The sequence below is a fragment of the Kwoniella mangroviensis genome (assembly GCF_000507465.2).
Source record: "Kwoniella mangroviensis CBS 8507 chromosome 1 map unlocalized Ctg02, whole genome shotgun sequence".
Taxonomy (NCBI): domain Eukaryota; kingdom Fungi; phylum Basidiomycota; class Tremellomycetes; order Tremellales; family Cryptococcaceae; genus Kwoniella; species Kwoniella mangrovensis.
This window is the reverse complement of record NW_027062534.1, coordinates 277,417-295,060: the sequence shown is the minus strand read 5'-3', so window position 1 is coordinate 295,060 and position 17,644 is coordinate 277,417. Positions and strand designations below refer to the sequence as shown.

The following is a 17,644-nucleotide window of genomic DNA, read 5'->3' as shown; positions in this document are numbered from 1 at the left end:
AAATTATCTACTGACTGTATGGAATATGGCATGTAAATTTAAATCGCTGACTTATCTACAGGCTTTGGTAGTACTGATTAAATGATCCTTCGCCTTGATAAAGGAAAAAAAAAAGAAGAGATAGAGGCTTCATGTTTAGATTTCTTTTTTCAGATTATAGCAGTGAAAGAGGATTGGGATCGAAAGATATACAAATATAATATCTATATCCAGATGATCTTCCTTGTCTCTCGAATTGGGAGGTATCTTCGTTAACATGGACTTAACCTGGAGCTTATCATCATCCTTGATTTGCTTTGAAGGTCCTTTTCTCGTATCCGCTTCACCATTTCGAGAATATTTTGAATACCAGTACCCACCAGTGATCATCTCAATCCCAGACCTTACGACACTATTCATAATCTCCATACCATATCCACCCATTTGGGCAGCATGAAAAATTGCGAACATGCTTCTAGGCACTACAGGATGAATGACAGCTTGAACGGCTGATGCGATTGAACCTATAATGTGTCAACTGATCTCATCAGCTCCCATATCATACCGTATTGCATAATGTAACGAGAACGTAGTGTCACTTACTTGCAGCAGGACCTAAATCTGTGAATCCCAATACACCCAATACTGGACCCCACACTGATCCAGGTGCGAAGAAGACTACGACATTGGATGCGTGAAAAGCAGATTGGTATGGATGATCTTGAATATATTGTTTGATGGCATTAGATATATCGTTGATTTTGATCCAACTTTTCTGTTTTGTTTCTGTTCCTTGATCGATATCTGTGAGAGCCATCTTGCAGGATCGTTCCCATTTCAGGTTGAGTAGTTTCTGTGGGATGTTGAGAATGGATTGGAAGATATCGTTAGATGGTTGGGTCTGATGTTGCGAGGAGCGACAAGGACTGTGGTCGTCTTGATTCGATTGGTTGTTGATTACTTTGAAAGAGAACGGACGCACCAGCCAAGCCTGTAAAGATATGAGGATGAGGAATCGAGACAACTTCATTGTCGATAGGAAGCAGCCAGAATGGGTTTGTTCAGGATAAGGTGAAAGAGGCAAGCAGTGCTACCCAAGATATCAGTATGTGTTTGGACGATAGAAGCTGTCAGTAAAGACGGCATTATCCATCGATCATTTTATATGTATGGTCCTCCTTATTTGATGTACAGGAAATAGGAATGATGACAGATTGAAGGAATGATTGATTGTGTGTTGGGCATAAACGAAAACACCCAATCGACTGGTCAAAGCTGAATGGAGACTGATAAAGGGACTACTACATTCACTGTGTCTCATCTACTTTGTCGCTCGGTGTAAAGTTGATGATCAAATATCAAAGTGGGGAAGATAACCTATAGATGCATATACAGTACCATAAAAAAATACGATCCAGTTCTGCCGTTCATCATGAATCGATAATCAAAACAGGGTAACTAGCTACTGGAAATCAAGTACGATATGCTGTATGGGCAAATCATCAGTGGCTAACTCCAATCTTGCTGTAACAGATGGTTACCTACTCTCCTAAAGCTTACTAGCTCTCTTCCAGTACTTCCTAGTCATGTGTGATCCACCTGCCGCCATACATACAGTACCTTGAACGGCAGTATTGCTCGTTGTACCTCCAGCACCTCCCATCGCTGCACTTTGACAAATGGAAAACAAACCTCCAGAAGCGACGTTACCAATGGCAGATTGAGTGGCAGCTGCGACTGAACCTATTCACAGATGATATTGTCAGCTCACTTTGCATTTTGTTAATTTTGATTGCATTGATTCTGACGATCGTTGTAAGTAACGCATACTGGAATATGGTACTCTGAAGATGTAGGAGAATCCTATGCAGACACTACTGTACCTACCAGCTTGGACACCTCCTGCTCCAAAACCAACTATGTTCCACGCCGGTCCAACTACCAGTCCGGGACAAGCAACTACAGCGATCGTACCGACGGCAGCCGCACTTTGGTATGGATGATCTTTAGCATATTGAAATCTCGCTTTACCACCCTCTTGGACCATCTCTTTCACTTTCTCAGCGCTGACTGCCCATTCGATGGAATTGGTTTTATCGATGATATTTGAAGTGGCGGAGTGAATCGCTGGGATGGCTGTAGTTGCGGCGGCCACAGACGAGGCGGCGATTGTCGTCGCAGTTGGAAGGGTAGGGAGGGTGTTGAGAATGGTTTGATAAGCTTCTTTACGACTGGACATCGTCATCACGGTGATTGGATCTATGTGAGGTTTCTGTAAGGTTGACTTGGAAAATGAGAAGTATGAAGGGGAAATGATTGATATGGTAGAAGTGATGAGATAACAAGGAATAAACTTATGGTATGAGTGAAGGAATGAAGAAGTAAAAGTGGATACAACAGTCGTGTTGAAGTCATGCTACTGTGCACACCTCAAAATGCTTCTCGTGTGTGTGCCATACATCGATTTCTGATCACATCAGCTCAGCATCTGCCTCAAACATCAATGCATACAGTGATCAGTCTTCTGACTATGTCATAATTTATCGTATAGTCAGAAAGTTCATATCAACATGCACAAAGATGAGATCATTCATATCAATTATTTATTGTACGTAGTCAACCCAGTCAACGATGAGTCACTCGTCAGATGAACCTTCTCAATTCCCTATAACCCCTTCCTCCCCCCAGATTCTCATGAACAGCATTACCCACTACCTTCGCCACTGAAGAAGAAGCAGCTTCTCCACCTTCATCCTTCTTCCCCCAAAGCCATTTCCAACCTACTCCCACAAGAGCTGCACCTCCCCTGACGATACGGTCCAAGACGGGCTTACCATACCCTTTCATACCTGCCGATTGGATGTGGGAAAAGAACCCTCGTTCGGTCAATTTACCGATGGCCCGTTGGGCGATGGACGCTGCTGAGCCTGTAACACATCGTCCATCATCATTCAATTAAGTTAGCAAGTCTTATACTCGACTTGTGTGGTATCCGGAGATGAGAAAGACAAACAGACGTACCAGCAACAGGACCAAGTCTACTAAATCCAAGTCCAACCAAAACCGGTTCAGTAAGTAACCACGGAGCTATAAACAGACCTATATCCATAGCTATAAATGCAGCTTCTTGGGGATGTTCTTCTACCCATTTGATCGTACTCGCAGGTAAATCATCCCATCTTATTGTGACAAGTACATTCTCAACTTCGATGAGTCGATCTTTGAATTGATTTTGAATATGAACGTTATCGATTTGAGTAAAGTTGACTGCGGCTATACTACCTACGAGATCGTCTGGGATGAGGTTTACGAAGAAATTCGTTGCGTAGGATGGTACGATCGTCCAATTGATATTTACCATTGCATCCACCATTGACGGAGTAGATGGAGATGAAGGACAGTGGAAGATATACCATGACCATGCTGAGGTGGTGAGGAAGGGAAGGAAGAATGAGAGCATCGTTGGGCTATTATGGCATATATGAGGATAAGGTTAAGATGAGATAGATTATGTTGGAATGGGGTTTCTTGTAGTTGTTCTTATATCGTGCAACGTGTAACAGAAGAAGGAAGTCGATGAAGAAGAAGAAGAAGGAGAAAGAGAAAAGGGTCGTTTCTCGATGCATGTTTTGATGGTAACAACGGATATCTATGACTAGTACACAAACAAGATGTACGTACTACGAGTACACAGTTCCATCCTTCTTCTGTGGCACATACATCTGCTACTACTGTACCCACATTTCGACTTCATGGATCATATCTTTCCGCTTAATCTACCATTTATACCATCCATCACTCTCGGTATAAAGTTGTATTGTTCTGCGAAACGACGTATCAGTGTATTTCCCAGACATTGGCCGAAAAAAGTGTAACCTGCTCACCTCCGCCAAAGCGTACTGCCAGATGGTATCCTACAGCTATCAACAGCAACAGCAACGTCCATTTCATTTTATCTATTATATCTATTTCAGCCGAAGAGACATGGTCAGTATACCGTACATATAGTAAGTAACCAACATCCCAACAGTGGGATGTCTCAGACCTCGCTCGTTACTCTTTCTGAGTCATGTTTGTGATCAGTAAAAGAAGTGCAACTCACCTGATATTTTCACCGAGGTGCTCTCCCCACCTTTCCAAACCTGATAATTTCTATCGATATTCTCAGGTTTGAACGATGACATATTTACGTTCTTAGCTAGGAAAGTGTGCGTTGGAATGTGACTAGATTTCATCGCGGATCGAGTAAGCTTTCGTAAAACATATAGTGAGGTTGTTTCGATTTGAGGTGAGTATATAAAAGAGATTGACCTACTATATTGATATACTAGGTGTCGAAAATACGTTCATCAGAACGGTTAGACCCGCTCGCGATAATGGTCGAACATAATCGTTCTCTACAAATAACCTAAATCTCAATCATGCTTCTCTCGCAGGACGATGGACAGTGATCCTGAGCAAGATGAAGGGATTTACCATTCTCTTCTTGTCCGAATTGAATTTTTTCTACACCCATCTCGACCTCCTAAAGACCATAAAAGAGAGGGCATCAGTCATCGTTTCTATTACGCATTTTATGATGGGCAATGCACCCCTAAGCATTGCTGATCTGACGCAGTGACATTTCCTTCTGGTATTCGTATCTTCGTCCTTTGCTTCTAAAATTGAGACCACTCACTCCAGCTTGTAAGAAATCCTCTCCCCTCTTAACCTCTTCCATCCCCACCGACCAATCTTTTTCATCAGGTTCACCAACCGGTGCGAAATCAGAATTATCAAAGAAAGTCATCCTCAACCATGGTTTACCCTGTAAGACATTATTGGCTTGTTGGGGCAACACGTCGGTTGATATGTAGATCACTGAAGAGGATTTATATTTCTGAGCGAAAGTCGTTAAATCCTATCTCATAGTAATCCAAATTACACGAATCCATAAGATTCTATTCGTTAGTCATCATGCTTGGTCCTCAAGTGAAGATGGATATAAAATCAGCTTACTCGATGAAATCCTCTTATATTATCTGCTCAGCATCATCATCATCACATCAGTCAACCAGAACTTATATATATCCATCTACATGAACCGTTCGCTGCGCACTTACTCTCCCCATATTCCGATCCAGCATACAAAACCAAAACTTCCTTTCCCTCAAAATGCTTTTCAACATCATCGATGGATTTCCCAGATGGTTCTTCTAATCTGATTCTACGCAATAATGGATCGGCTGAGTTGTATAGACCCGATTGACCGACTAGATCGGGAGGGATGTCCATTGGAGATGACATGGTGGTGTACCGAGTGAGTAACAGTCAAATTTGGAGATGATTGAGTCTGTTGGGTGATGTATGTTGCTCTGTAGGTATGCTATGATGTTTCCTGTTTGTCACAATTCAAAGATGTGCCCAACACAGAAAGACGTAGACAACGTTTGCTCTGGAATGGATGGATCGATGACCGCCGGTGATACCACAACCAAGCTGAAAGCGAGAATGGGGCTCCACCACTACGCTATCGGTAAAAAGATCCAACCCAGTACAAATACTTCTTGTCTTGTCTTGTCTCTTGTATCCTCTGTCGTTACAAAGTCATCGAGATATACAATCATCTACAGACATCCACGCAGACTGAAGCAAGATGGTCGTGAGTTGACGTCACTTCTCTGAACAGGGAGGTATACATGTAGGCTGACAAGCTATATGGGTCTAGAAACTCTGCGTCTATGTATCGATGGAATTGGAAGGTATCAAAGAGGTCGTTCCCTTAGATGAAGATTACGAGTATTTCTTCACTGTGAGTCCAGCTGAATGTCAATAACTGTACAATCATATACCTGAGAGTCATCCGTCAGTGGCTAGTAGACGGATACTGATCTTGATTCTCTGTTTTGGCAGGTCCAATGTTCATCATGTAGGGAAGTACATCCCAAAACAGTAAGCTTCAATCAAAAGGTGAGTTTCGTCTAGTGACCAACAAATCATCTGAGATCGAGAGAGAGAGAGAGGCAGAGGGGGTGGATCGAGTGAGTGTAGGGATGAGTGGTGTTGAAGATGATTTCGAATTTTTTAAGATCCGCTTATGCTGATTCTGTTATCGCTTTTTACCGACGTACAGGAAGAACATGAGATTTCAGGATCAAAAGGTTCAGCACATTTCGTATGGAGATGTGGTAATTGTAAGGTAAGTCATCACTTCATTCGTCCATTCATCCATTCATATCCTATCATTTCGAACGTACACCATCATATCAATCTTTCTGTTTCTAATTCTATCACTGATACGAAGCTAGCTAACCTTCCTTCTCCTTTCTCGCAGAAAGAACACTCAGCCTCATTCGCACCCTCCAACCCCTCCCCCAAATCAAAGTCTAAATCCACCTCACCTATACCTTACTCCTCAACCAACGGGGCTTTCGAACCATTAATATCATTAGACTGCAGAGGATTGGAATTCACTGAATTCCATTTCAGAGGAAGGTGGGCAGCTAAAGCGGAAGAAGGAAAGGAGTTTGAAATCGATTGGGATGAACTGCATAAGGAGAACGAAGATAGATGGGATGATTATGATGATGAGGCGGGTGTGGCTGTTAGTGTGAGTGAATTGAAAAGTAAGATTGGAAGGGCGTAAATCAGTAGGTTGTTGTACTTTGCTTTCGTAGATCGTAATGTGACATTGGGATGTAATGTAATAGCGATGACGATAGAGAATAATGTAAATTTACACATATATACAATTCACATCATGCCATCATTGGATCACTTCTAAGATTTACTTTCAGTCTGTCCATAACACGTCAATCGCCAATTTATCCCAGGTATAAACATTAAATCTAAACATCTGTATCAAGAAACTGTTCTCATCTTGACGACCGAAATACCTTTTGATCACCATCCCATCTTAAATATACTCATCGCCAGTTTACACCCATTGAGACTTCTCCCATGAGGGATCTTGTAAGAAAGCACACAATACTTTACTTCCAGTTTGCAACAGTGGATGTCCAGCTACGATCTCTAGGAATCGCTGTAATCCTTCTCTCCGTTGTTCGATTATCTCGTCAGTGAATCGATTGGTAAATACCTGATATAGGATAAGATTAAGCAGAATGCAAAATCAGCATAACCAATCTCAAAAGTACAGTGGGATATTTGAACTAGGCAAGAGGAGATCCTCGACACTCACTTTACCAGGTAAAGGAGGGATATTGACTCTTGTACTTTCCCTTTCCAGTATATCTCGGAAAGCCTCGAAATCTGAGTATCGTCTACGTACGACTGAATGACGGAGTTTGAATGCTGGGATGTTTGTCTGTGACCGATGAAACACAGTATTTTGGTCAGTGATTATTATAAATATAGTAAAAGAAAAGTAAAATTCCAATTAAGATGAACGAGATGGGGATGTATCCCATTCTCCGTTTGTGACCAATATATCTCTGATAATCCTCATGAATACGAGGTGATATCATCTCGTCAACTCACCATACAGACAATTTCGTAATCCGTATACATCTTTCTCCCAATCCCGTGAGTCATCGGATTCCTAATTTCGATCTCCAGAAAGCTCTCTGGAACAGCGTACATCTCGTCGAACGTCTGGGGCCGACCGGCCATACGAGCCATCTCCGAGAAGGTCAATCGGGCTGAAGAGTCGGTTCGGACAAAGGGGGAGTGGGTCACTTCGACTGCACAACATCGAAAGAAGGTTAGCTCAAGGTATATCTGCGTGACAAGATATGGAATGAAGGGGGTTCGAATTGCAACGATATTCGTCCAATCTAACATCAGGATGAAAACCACCGATGAATACGATAGCAAGATCGTGTCATGTATAGATAGTCTACCAAGAACAGCCTTTGAAAGTGAAGTTGAGAAACCTACCAGGAGGACTCTGAGGGGTCTGACCATACCCGGCTCCTCCTGAAGGTTGACCGAAGTAACCTTGTTGCTGTCCATAACCCTGTTGTGAAGATTGTTGATAATTTTGCTGGGGAGTCAGTTGTTGTTGTTGCTGTTGTGGGTAATTCGAATAACCTTGTTGAGGTGAACTGAACCCCTGGTTTGAAGTATAGGGCGATTGAAATGCTTGATGCGATGATGCGTTGGAAGGTGATTGTGGGTTTTGGGATTGGTAGTTCTGATAAGGCTGTTGTGGTTGTTGTTGCTGAGGAGGAGACTGGTAGTATGCTTTTTGGTATTCATCCGTCATCCAAGGGAATCAATGAGATTAGCTGAAATGAGATGCCATGCCAGGAGGGATCAGATGGGAGTAGAACTTACGATTGCTTTCGTATGGCTGTGACTGACTCATCTTGATCTACTGGTCTACTTATCTGCTTATCTGCTGGTCTGATTTTTTTGTACTGGGGGTAGTGTCTTGTTGTGGTGGTCAATTATAGTCAGATGACGATGACTTGACAAAGCAGCTTACAGCCAAGTAAGTCACAGCAGACCAGTATCATTATCATTACCATCACCATCAGATATCGTGCTATGAGCTGTGACCACCTCACGCTATACTCACTCGCCTAAGCCCGGATAGACTGATACTGATACTGATACTGATACTGGATCATGACGTGGATATACATGGCCCGCCTCTTTCCACGTGTACAGAATAGTATAGCATAGGTGGAGGTGGAGACCCCTGCGTTAACCTGTTTAACCTGTTTCAAAGATGATCGAGCAGCGTCACTCTAACAGATAAGTTAGATCCAACGTTCAACATTCCTTCCCTCTTTCTTCTCTTTACCAATACACAACAGTATACACCATGAGCTGCCCACATATCACCGATATAGCAGCTAGCTTGAAGCCTCCCACCGTGTCGCAGCAGGTACACAGGTGAGCTATCAATCTCTCACTGATGATGTCCACCCTCGGTCGGGTATGTTGTAGCTCACTGATTGATCATCCTAATCAGAGAGGAGTGTACGCTCTGTTTCGATGGACAGGTGAGTGAGCTACCCCGTCTCTGCCTTTCATATGAGACATTGATCGCTTACGGCTGGTCTTCGATACATAGGACGACCCAGAAGGTGTCTTGGTCTGCTTACAGTGTTTCAACGGAGGTTGTTTCGGCGAAGGACGGAGACATGCCTATCTGCATGCGGAGAAGACGGGTCATCATCTTGGGGTGGTAGTCAAACGTACGAGGAAAGAGGGGAAGAAAAGGGTAAGTCGACTCTCCTATGGGAGCAACATGGCGTGATGAGGGGTGGCGTTGAGTGATGTTCCATGTGATAGGGTCGGGGTGGCAAGTCTAGTTGTTGTCAGATCATGAAAGAGAGGAATGGAGTACAGGTACTGATGTTGTGATCCTGCAGGATTCGACCGAACCTCCAATGAAGAAACTTGCTATATCCGCTCCGAAAGATGAAGAATTATACAACGTTTCTACATCATTACGATGTTTTAGCTGTTCACCTGTCGGAGAAGCTATACATTCCGATGATGAAAAGGTCAGTTGATCTTCTACATAGTCTCATGGAACAATCAGCTGACGATATATTTCTAGGTCAAAGTCGTTGTAGAAGGTATAATGAAAGCCCTCTCATCAGCACAACAATCAGAAGTCAAAGCATGGGAAGAAGAGATATTACCTTGTGAACATACTTTGACATTACAGCAGGAACCAGTCATAAATATTGGTCATGGTGAGCTACCTATATTGAGGATGTGTTGATACATAGCTTACCTCTATACCCGATCAGTTCCATCTCAATGCTCTTCCTGCGATCTCACTTCGAATTTATGGCTTTGTCTCACGTGTGGATTGGCAAATTGCGGAAGACAGCAGTATGGTGGTATAGGTGGGAATGGACATGCTCTGGAGCATTTCAAGGAGACTGGACATATGTTAGGTGTCAAGATGGGTACGATCACCCCGGAGGGTACAGCAGGTATGTCAGCTAGGGAATGAGCCATGCCGCAACGCGAAAAGCTGATCTGTTCAATACAGATATCTATTGTTATGCTTGTGATGATGCGAAGGTAGATCCGGATCTACCTAGACATCTACAAGCGTTCGGCATAGAAGTTCTGGGTCAGACCAAGACTGAGAAATCAATGACTGAGTTGGTGAGCTACTCGTTTTTCTCCTTCCAGGTACAATTCAACTGACAGGAAGTATCAGCAACTCGAACAAAACCTCAAATTCGATTTCTCGATGACTGGCGATGATGGGAAAGAGCTTGAGCCTGTATTTGGACAAGGCCTAACTGGGTTGAAGAATTTGGGTAATAGGTCCGTACGAATGGAAATTTATCATGCGGATCTCAGGATCATGGCTGACTCATCATTTGTAGTTGTTACATGGCTTCAGTACTTCAAACTCTCTTCTCGCTTCCCGCTTATCGATCACGTTATACATCTGAAACCGCTCAAAGCCACTTCCAAACCTGCTCTAAACTCCCTGCAGAATGTCTTGAATGTCAGATGTTGAAACTCGGTGATGGTCTGTTATCTGGACGATATTCGCATCGAGCCAAACTCCCACCACCATCAACGACCGATTTCGATGGTGATGCCGAAACGCCGAAATTCCAGGAAGGGATCAAACCTAGTCAGTTCAAGGCATTGATAGGTAAAGGCCACGAGGAGTTTTCGACGATGCGACAACAAGATTCGGAAGAATTCTTACAGCATTTGCTCACGAAGTTACGATCAGAAGCGAAATCACAAGGAAGAAGTGACGATAATGAACCTACGAGAATGACCAAGTTTGGTATGGAACAGAGATTACAATGTACGGGATGTAAGAAGGTGGGATTACAAGTGGAACCTGTAGATTTGGCGAGTTTACCTGTCGATGCTATCGAAGCTGGGACGGATGAAGAAGGTAGAAAAGTTTGGAAGGAGGTACAATTGGAAGATTGTATTCAGGCTTTATGCGGTGAAGAGACAATTGAGGGGTATGAATGTGAGACGTGTGGCGGGAAGAGAACAGCTATCAAGTGAGCTTAATTAAGCGTATCAAGTAGACAGAGCTGAACGAATTTGCGCTGGAATAGATCAACAAAGTTCAAAACGTTCCCTGAGCTTTTGGTATTGCACATGAAGAAGTTCCAGCTGGTCAATTGGGTACCCACGAAGCTTGGTAAGTGCAGCTGAGCCAACAACATGTATACTCCTTATATGTCCCAGCTGACCGGCGATGCATATGTTATTCAGAGATACCCGTCACAGTTCCCGACACTCTCAATCTCGATTCTCTTGTTTCTCAAGGTCTTCGACCAGGAGAAGAAGAGATGGCCGTCAAATCCGGCTCTTCCGCCCCTTCCCTACCCGAATTCAACGCTACTGCCATGTCTCAATTGGAAGCTATGGGATTCCCTATTGTCCGATGTCAAAAGGCTTTGTTGGCTACTGGCAATTCTGATGCTGAAGTGGCTATGGGTTGGCTGTTTGAACACATGGAAGATCCAGGTTAGTTAAACTACCACAGCAGTTGCGTGGTATAGCTAATATGATGGGATGTCTTGTAGATATCGATTCTCCGATACAGCTGCAAAATGCCTCTCAGGCAGCTGCGAACGAACCTTCGCCTGATCAAATTGCTATGATTAGTGATATGGGATTTACAGCTAATCAAGCTAGGAAGGCGTTAAGGGAGTCGGTGAGTCATGGTGAATACTCTCTATTCGCTTACAGTATGTCTGATCGAGGTGGTTTATTTTGATAGGATGGTAATCCCGAAAGAGCCATCGAATGGTTGTTCTCCAACCCAGATGATCAAGGTGAAGATTCAGCTCCTCTTGGTGTGACTGCTCCTTCATCTGAAAGTAAACCGGAAGATGCCATTGGAGGATCAGATTCGTTACCTGCTCAATATCGATTGAAAGCTTTCATCTCTCACAAAGGACCTTCAGTCCATTCTGGACATTATGTCACTACGATTAGGAACCCACAACAAAGTGAGAAAGAGGACGAATGGGTGTTGTTCAATGATGAGAAAGTGGTGAGAGCTGGGTCAGGGGGTGGTGAAGATATGAGGGAGAAGGCTTATCTGTATGTATACGAGAGGGTGTAGTCTGGTCTGGTATGATAGTTATATGTTCAGTCCCATGTCATAATGCATTGTTGATAATCTTCAGTCATGTGGTTGCCAAATAGTGAATTGCAGAAATCAATCTCGCCATGGAACGTGGTTTTGTAAGGGTAACTAACCTAATGGGATGAAATTGAAATGGTCCGGAGTGTCAAGTGTCCGGGTAGAGTGATACAGTGCGGTATATAGTACAGTAGTGATCGGATCCAGACTTTGTGAGACATCCAATGCGCAGTCGAAAGGGATCTTCTTGGCACAGGATTCATGTCTTGAAAGATGATTCCGTTGTTCTGTTGCGCAGTTGTTCGTAGTGGCCTTGGAGATAGATGATAGATCCATAGACTTGTTACCTTGCTTGATTCTTGTCATCATTCGATATGATTTGACCGTTTACACTACTGGGCGAAATAGTATACATACACATAAAGGATCATTCATTCTCAGGTCAGCAAATCAGCAAGTCAACAGATCAACGGACATTCGAACTCCAAACCGAGAGAATATTCTACTTTCAATATTAGATGAACAAGTTGGAATATAGCAGACTTTCTGGCTTTCTAGACGATAGGTTGATTGATGCGTGAGGAATCAATCAAGATACGAAGATCCAAGTTTGAACCATAACGATCGATCTGGAGAAATAACAATAAGGAGTATCTTCGCAACACTACGCTATTCGACAACGTGCGATCTTCATCTCCCAAATCACTTCTAGAAGAAAAAGAATCAACAGTGTATGTCCCATCATTATCAACGATGATGGTGGATCAAGATGCGAGTGATTCCTTTGGTTCACATGAAGTTGAAATAGCAAGTAGTGGACTTGGATCATCAACAAATAGTAAACGACCAACATTCAATCATTCTTCAACTTCTTACGCTACTTCTAATCACCAACAGTCCAAAACATTAGATATGGACATGGTTGAAGAGAAATCTTATAATTCCTATCCACCTGTTGGAGAACCATCCTCGTATCCATCCGCTGGGGCCGCAGGAGAATCACAATTACCAACCCATCAACACTATGTTTATACGACGTCCCGAGGACGTGGACATGGACAGGGTCGTCATCGATCAGTGAGCTTGTCGTTAAATGAGATGTGGGATAAATCAAGATCTGTATGTTCCCTTAGAGGTGAGGGAGGATTAGGTAAATCGATGATATTAGGTTGGGTGGTTACTACGTTGTTGGTTTTGGGGGTTTTGGGTTGGTATAGGGAAGAGTTGTTTGCTTGTAAGTCTGGATTTTGACATCTGTTCAAATCTCAAAAGAGCAGATTCACCTGTCTCGCATTTATTTTTTTTAAATCCAACTTGGAACATCTATGCTGATATATCGAATACTACAGTTCTAGACTCCCTATCGCGATATCTATCAGAACAAGGATATTACGGTCACCTAATCTTCTTCCTCCTCATCCTTATCACTACCATCCCCCCTATCCCACTATACTCCACTCTGATCGTTCTGTCAGGATACACCTTTGGCGTATGGACGGGTTTCGTCATTAGTTATTCTGCGAGTTTGGTTGGGGCAGTATTGGTTTTTGGCGTTAGTAGGTGGAAATTAAGGGATGTCATTGGGCGATGGTGAGTAGTCCTTTTTCAGATGACTATCGTCAAGAGGTTGTGTCATATCTGCTACGAAATATGTATTAACGCATTTCGACAATTTGTTAACATGTATGTATCTCTCACAGCGTATCATGCTCACCGACCTCCTCGACCCTCCTTTCCCTACTCTCTTCCCACCCTCATCTTCTGCTACTGATTCGTATCGCTCCATACCCTTACAACCTACTCAACGTGATACTCGCTTCGTCACCTTCGTTATCCCTCAAGACATATACGGCATGTACCGCTCTGAGCCTGTGTAAGTTGGTGTTACATACATGGATCGGAGCCGGTATACATAACTTATCGGAGGCTTACGGCCATGGACATGGTCATAGACATGGATATGGACATGCACCAAGTCAAGGAGAATTCGACGAAGGGGGACAGTGGCCTCCACACAATAATAATCATGTACATCATCATCATCATCATCATCCCGGAGAATCTCCCGATATAGAGATGGAGATGGATACAAGTAGAGAAGATGTCAAGATGTATTCAACGTGGATTGGGATATTCTTATGTGTGATTTTGTTCTTCTATTTGACGTATTTGACTAAGAAGACTATAAGAAAAGCTCAGAGGGAGCAGGAAGAGCAGGAGAGGGAGATGAGAGAATCGGGATTGAGAGAGGGATTGTTAAGAAGTGAGGAGGTTTAAGATGAATGAGACCAAAATCATGGACATTTTGGAAAGTTAGTATGTCAATTGGTTGTACGATTTCGGTTTTCTCTTTCTTTCTTTAATTATCTTCGATCGGGTTCTACATTGTAAGGATAGAATGGGAACGAATGTATACTGTATAGGTATAGGTATATAGATACACAAGTTCATGTCGAATAGATAGATGTATGTATATATACTTGGATGAATTGAATACACATATGAATTGACCACCACGTGATTCGTCTGATAGTACGGGTAATTTGGTCGGCAAGTAACCACATCACATCACATTAGCTTTCTCCACTCTCTTCTCTCTTCTCTCTTCAACTTTGTATACTGTCACATTCACACCATCCCATCTCTTGTCTATATACTCTGCAAGCTTGGTACAAACTTCGACAGGATACCAGATGCCGGTGATGCAATGTCATTGACCAGCTCACCTTCATCACCCCGACCCATCCATCAGCGACAACTGTCCTCATCGTCACCTTCACATTCAACTCCTCTCCACGGTCTCTCTCAGTCAGCCGCCTCATCAAGCTCATCGTACTCATGTCCTAGATTCAGATCATACACTCTGAATAGTACCACAACCGGCTCTAGTACTAACGGAAACGGATCACCGACGAAAAATGGATATTTCACGAAATCAGAACCTACCAGTCCGAATGGCAGGGTGGTTATAAAGGGATTAACACCGATAGGTAATATAAATGGAATACAGTTGGATCAATACAAGTCGCAACCCCAGCCTCAACCTCAAGCTAGATACGGTGCATCTCAGAATGGGTTGATGGGTCCACCTACAAATATACCGTCTTCATCACATCCTCACCAAATACAACATTCACATTCACATTCTCTTCCTACTTCCGCATCACATCAAGCACCTAATCAGAATCAAGTACCTATGCAAATCACTCAGAGACACCAGCAACAGCAACAGCAACATGCAGGACCCTCGCGTTCGACTACCATTCCCATCCCCATACTTGTGCCCGGCCACAGTGCAGGTGTGCGACCCTCTTACAATCCGATAACATCCACTGCGCCATTTGCAAAATACAAAGGTCGACAAATCCCTGCTAAACCCAAACATAACGTATATCCAATCACATACAGAAATGGGAATGGGCATGTTGCAGGAGAAGATTCAGGTATAGATTCCGATGCGACTGTTAGACCAGGTAGGAATAAAGGTAGTTTGAGTCAGCCTGATTTGACTGCATTGAGATCAAGGAGGTTGGAAGGATGGACCGAGGGTCTGCGAGCTGGTAGTGGGAGACCTAGTCAGGTACAACCTATACCCATCAGTCAAGGTCAAGGTCAAAGAGTAGAACATACAGAAGGCATGTCTAGTGGGAATGGAGACATTAAAAGAAGACCATCAAATACTCGAACTAAAACACCTTCATCTACCAACAAACCTTATGGCTCTGCTCAAACTTCGACGGATCTCAAAGAAAGTTGGTTACCTGCTTCTCCTACTCATTCTCGCTCTCATTCCTCGCAATCTCTCTCTTCCCTCAGTAGGAAATCACCCAGCACTTCACCTAGAAGTACACCATTGAACTTTCCGGTCATGTCACCTATCACCCCTTCTGGACAGACTCAACTGTATTCTTCATCAGAGGACGAAGGTCCCCCTACTATGTTTTCCACCAACAAACCTCCTTCCGGGCTCGGACCGTTTATACCGTTAGATAGGGATAATACGTCTTCTTCAGGTGGAGAAGCAGATGATGATTATTCACATTCACCATCATCTGGTTCAGGATCAGGATCAATAACGTTCTCCCCTAAACGGACGAAATTCAAATCTTCTTCATCGGGAGGATTGAGGAATAGGTTCTTGGGTGATAAGAGATATTCGCCTACGAGCAATAGTAGTACCAGTGTTAGTAGTAGTACGGGATTAGGATTGACTCTAAACGATAATGCTAATAACACTATCGGGACTGGGACTGAAACGGATATGGACTTGGATGTTGACGAAAATAGGACGAATTCACCTGATCAATTGACAGATGGAATGTCAAGGTCAAGTCGCGGAGTAGGAGTGAATATATTAGATAAATTGGAAAATATCTTTCAGAAGTCTACATTGCTACCCTTGCGATTATTGGCCATTATACCCTCCCTATGGGGTATATGTGTTCTGATCGAGGCTCTGGTCACTGGAGGATTATGGGTGGATGTATGGCCTTGGGGAGTGGACCTCACGAGGGAAGCGTTGGAGAGACTCGTAGCTGGAGGAGAGGGTAGTCCAGGTGAGTGGAGAAAGATAGATAGAGGTGATGTGGGACTTTGTGTCGCATGGGTGAGTTTCACTTTCTTCATCACTTGGTCTGTACCTTTTAAAACTGCTCATCTCGTTGTACATACTCCGTTTCATTACGAAACCCCTCGACTCATTGGTGCTGACATTCCTTTTCGTACGTCAACAGGCAATTTGTACCGCTCATTTCTGTTTCTCTTTAACCACCGGCCTGACTCACCGATGGCGTTCTTACTACTCTTTGCCATCCACTATCACCCGCTTGGTCTCACTCCAATGTCTATGTTGGCCCGCTACCTATCTCACTTTATGGTTCCTTGGTGTCGATAGATTATTGCTATGTTGGGTAGTTATAGGAGTGACGACAGGTTGGTCTAGAACTGTACAAATGTGGGTGACGTCCAATGTCATCCCCCCGCCTCCTCGACCGACCGATCTGGACGAATTTGCGGCTGGTGGTGCGGGTGATATAACACCAAATCTAAGGAAGATGAATATTGGTCCTCCGGAGATACCTGAGGGTCTGAGTACATGGGAAGCATTTAGATGGGGTAGGAAATGGGATTGGGATAATGTAGCGAGGGAGGTGGGCTGGAAAGTTGGTGGGTTGTTGTTGGTCACTTGTGCGTGGTTATTCTGGGGTATAGAAAAGGGAACGAGAGTGAGGATATAATGCCGGAAGGAAGTATCATTTTTGGGTCTGAAAGGATTCAACGACAATGAATAATAAACACGAATATTACGAACATCCTACACACGAATTCAATGAAAATTTGTATAATGTTACCAATGGCTTTTGGGTCTGGTTTCTTCAATATCAACTGACAGGACGAAACATATGTTTGTATATATGTATCAAACAAGATATTCACTCCATGTATATATCATATATATGCCGAACGATGTATCGTATTAAAATCCAATGTTACTCCTCCAGGTTGAAACGGTGTACATCAGATTATTTGATACAATGATTTACTATGCATTTGTTGATATTGATAGCATGAAATTACGTTTGAATGTCATTATATCTGCAGAAAGTAGTAGATGAT

At 43.3% G+C, this 17,644-nt stretch overlaps 9 protein-coding genes across 9 annotated transcripts; 4 read left to right on the top strand and 5 right to left on the bottom strand.

Moving 5' to 3' along the window:
• Nucleotides 1–135: 135 nt before the first annotated feature.
• Nucleotides 136–796, bottom strand: I203_105186 (uncharacterized protein; the record flags this gene model as incomplete). The annotated part of the gene is made up of 2 exons (XM_019144358.1): nt 136–503; nt 583–796. The coding sequence occupies 2 exons, from the start codon at nt 794–796 to the stop codon at nt 136–138; spliced, it is 582 nt and encodes a 193-aa protein (XP_019005693.1).
• Nucleotides 797–1,528: 732 nt separating this feature from the next.
• I203_105185 (uncharacterized protein) lies at nt 1,529–2,218 on the bottom strand (the record flags this gene model as incomplete). Its single annotated transcript, XM_019144357.1, has 2 exons — nt 1,529–1,722; nt 1,867–2,218. 2 exons carry the CDS (start codon nt 2,216–2,218, stop codon nt 1,529–1,531), a joined length of 546 nt encoding a protein of 181 aa, XP_019005692.1.
• Nucleotides 2,219–2,622: 404 nt separating this feature from the next.
• Nucleotides 2,623–3,439, bottom strand: I203_105184 (uncharacterized protein; the record flags this gene model as incomplete). Its single annotated transcript, XM_019144356.1, has 2 exons — nt 2,623–2,906; nt 3,001–3,439. The coding sequence occupies 2 exons, from the start codon at nt 3,437–3,439 to the stop codon at nt 2,623–2,625; spliced, it is 723 nt and encodes a 240-aa protein (XP_019005691.1).
• Nucleotides 3,440–3,736: 297 nt separating this feature from the next.
• On the bottom strand, nt 3,737–5,265 carry I203_105183 (uncharacterized protein; the record flags this gene model as incomplete). The annotated part of the gene is made up of 8 exons (XM_019144355.2): nt 3,737–3,801; nt 3,864–3,944; nt 4,082–4,203; nt 4,295–4,376; nt 4,456–4,504; nt 4,658–4,879; nt 4,978–5,000; nt 5,082–5,265. The coding sequence occupies 8 exons, from the start codon at nt 5,263–5,265 to the stop codon at nt 3,737–3,739; spliced, it is 828 nt and encodes a 275-aa protein (XP_019005690.2).
• Nucleotides 5,266–5,707: 442 nt separating this feature from the next.
• Nucleotides 5,708–6,604, top strand: I203_105182 (uncharacterized protein; the record flags this gene model as incomplete). The annotated part of the gene is made up of 4 exons (XM_019144354.2): nt 5,708–5,770; nt 5,872–5,928; nt 6,092–6,157; nt 6,293–6,604. The coding sequence occupies 4 exons, from the start codon at nt 5,708–5,710 to the stop codon at nt 6,602–6,604; spliced, it is 498 nt and encodes a 165-aa protein (XP_019005689.2).
• Nucleotides 6,605–6,895: 291 nt separating this feature from the next.
• On the bottom strand, nt 6,896–8,287 carry I203_105181 (sorting nexin-3; the record flags this gene model as incomplete). The annotated part of the gene is made up of 5 exons (XM_019144353.2): nt 6,896–7,057; nt 7,160–7,285; nt 7,459–7,661; nt 7,858–8,163; nt 8,257–8,287. The coding sequence occupies 5 exons, from the start codon at nt 8,285–8,287 to the stop codon at nt 6,896–6,898; spliced, it is 828 nt and encodes a 275-aa protein (XP_019005688.2).
• Nucleotides 8,288–8,749: 462 nt separating this feature from the next.
• On the top strand, nt 8,750–12,007 carry I203_105180 (uncharacterized protein; the record flags this gene model as incomplete). The annotated part of the gene is made up of 13 exons (XM_065517709.1): nt 8,750–8,820; nt 8,900–8,930; nt 9,002–9,151; nt 9,303–9,437; nt 9,494–9,632; nt 9,690–9,878; nt 9,938–10,056; nt 10,112–10,221; nt 10,284–10,931; nt 10,989–11,074; nt 11,149–11,403; nt 11,463–11,593; nt 11,660–12,007. The coding sequence occupies 13 exons, from the start codon at nt 8,750–8,752 to the stop codon at nt 12,005–12,007; spliced, it is 2,412 nt and encodes an 803-aa protein (XP_065373013.1).
• Nucleotides 12,008–12,781: 774 nt separating this feature from the next.
• On the top strand, nt 12,782–14,305 carry I203_105179 (uncharacterized protein; the record flags this gene model as incomplete). The annotated part of the gene is made up of 3 exons (XM_019144351.2): nt 12,782–13,262; nt 13,378–13,618; nt 13,729–14,305. 3 exons carry the CDS (start codon nt 12,782–12,784, stop codon nt 14,303–14,305), a joined length of 1,299 nt encoding a protein of 432 aa, XP_019005686.2.
• Nucleotides 14,306–14,735: 430 nt separating this feature from the next.
• I203_105178 (uncharacterized protein) lies at nt 14,736–17,265 on the top strand (the record flags this gene model as incomplete). Its single annotated transcript, XM_019144350.1, has 2 exons — nt 14,736–16,634; nt 16,762–17,265. 2 exons carry the CDS (start codon nt 14,736–14,738, stop codon nt 17,263–17,265), a joined length of 2,403 nt encoding a protein of 800 aa, XP_019005685.1.
• Nucleotides 17,266–17,644: the final 379 nt, after the last annotated feature.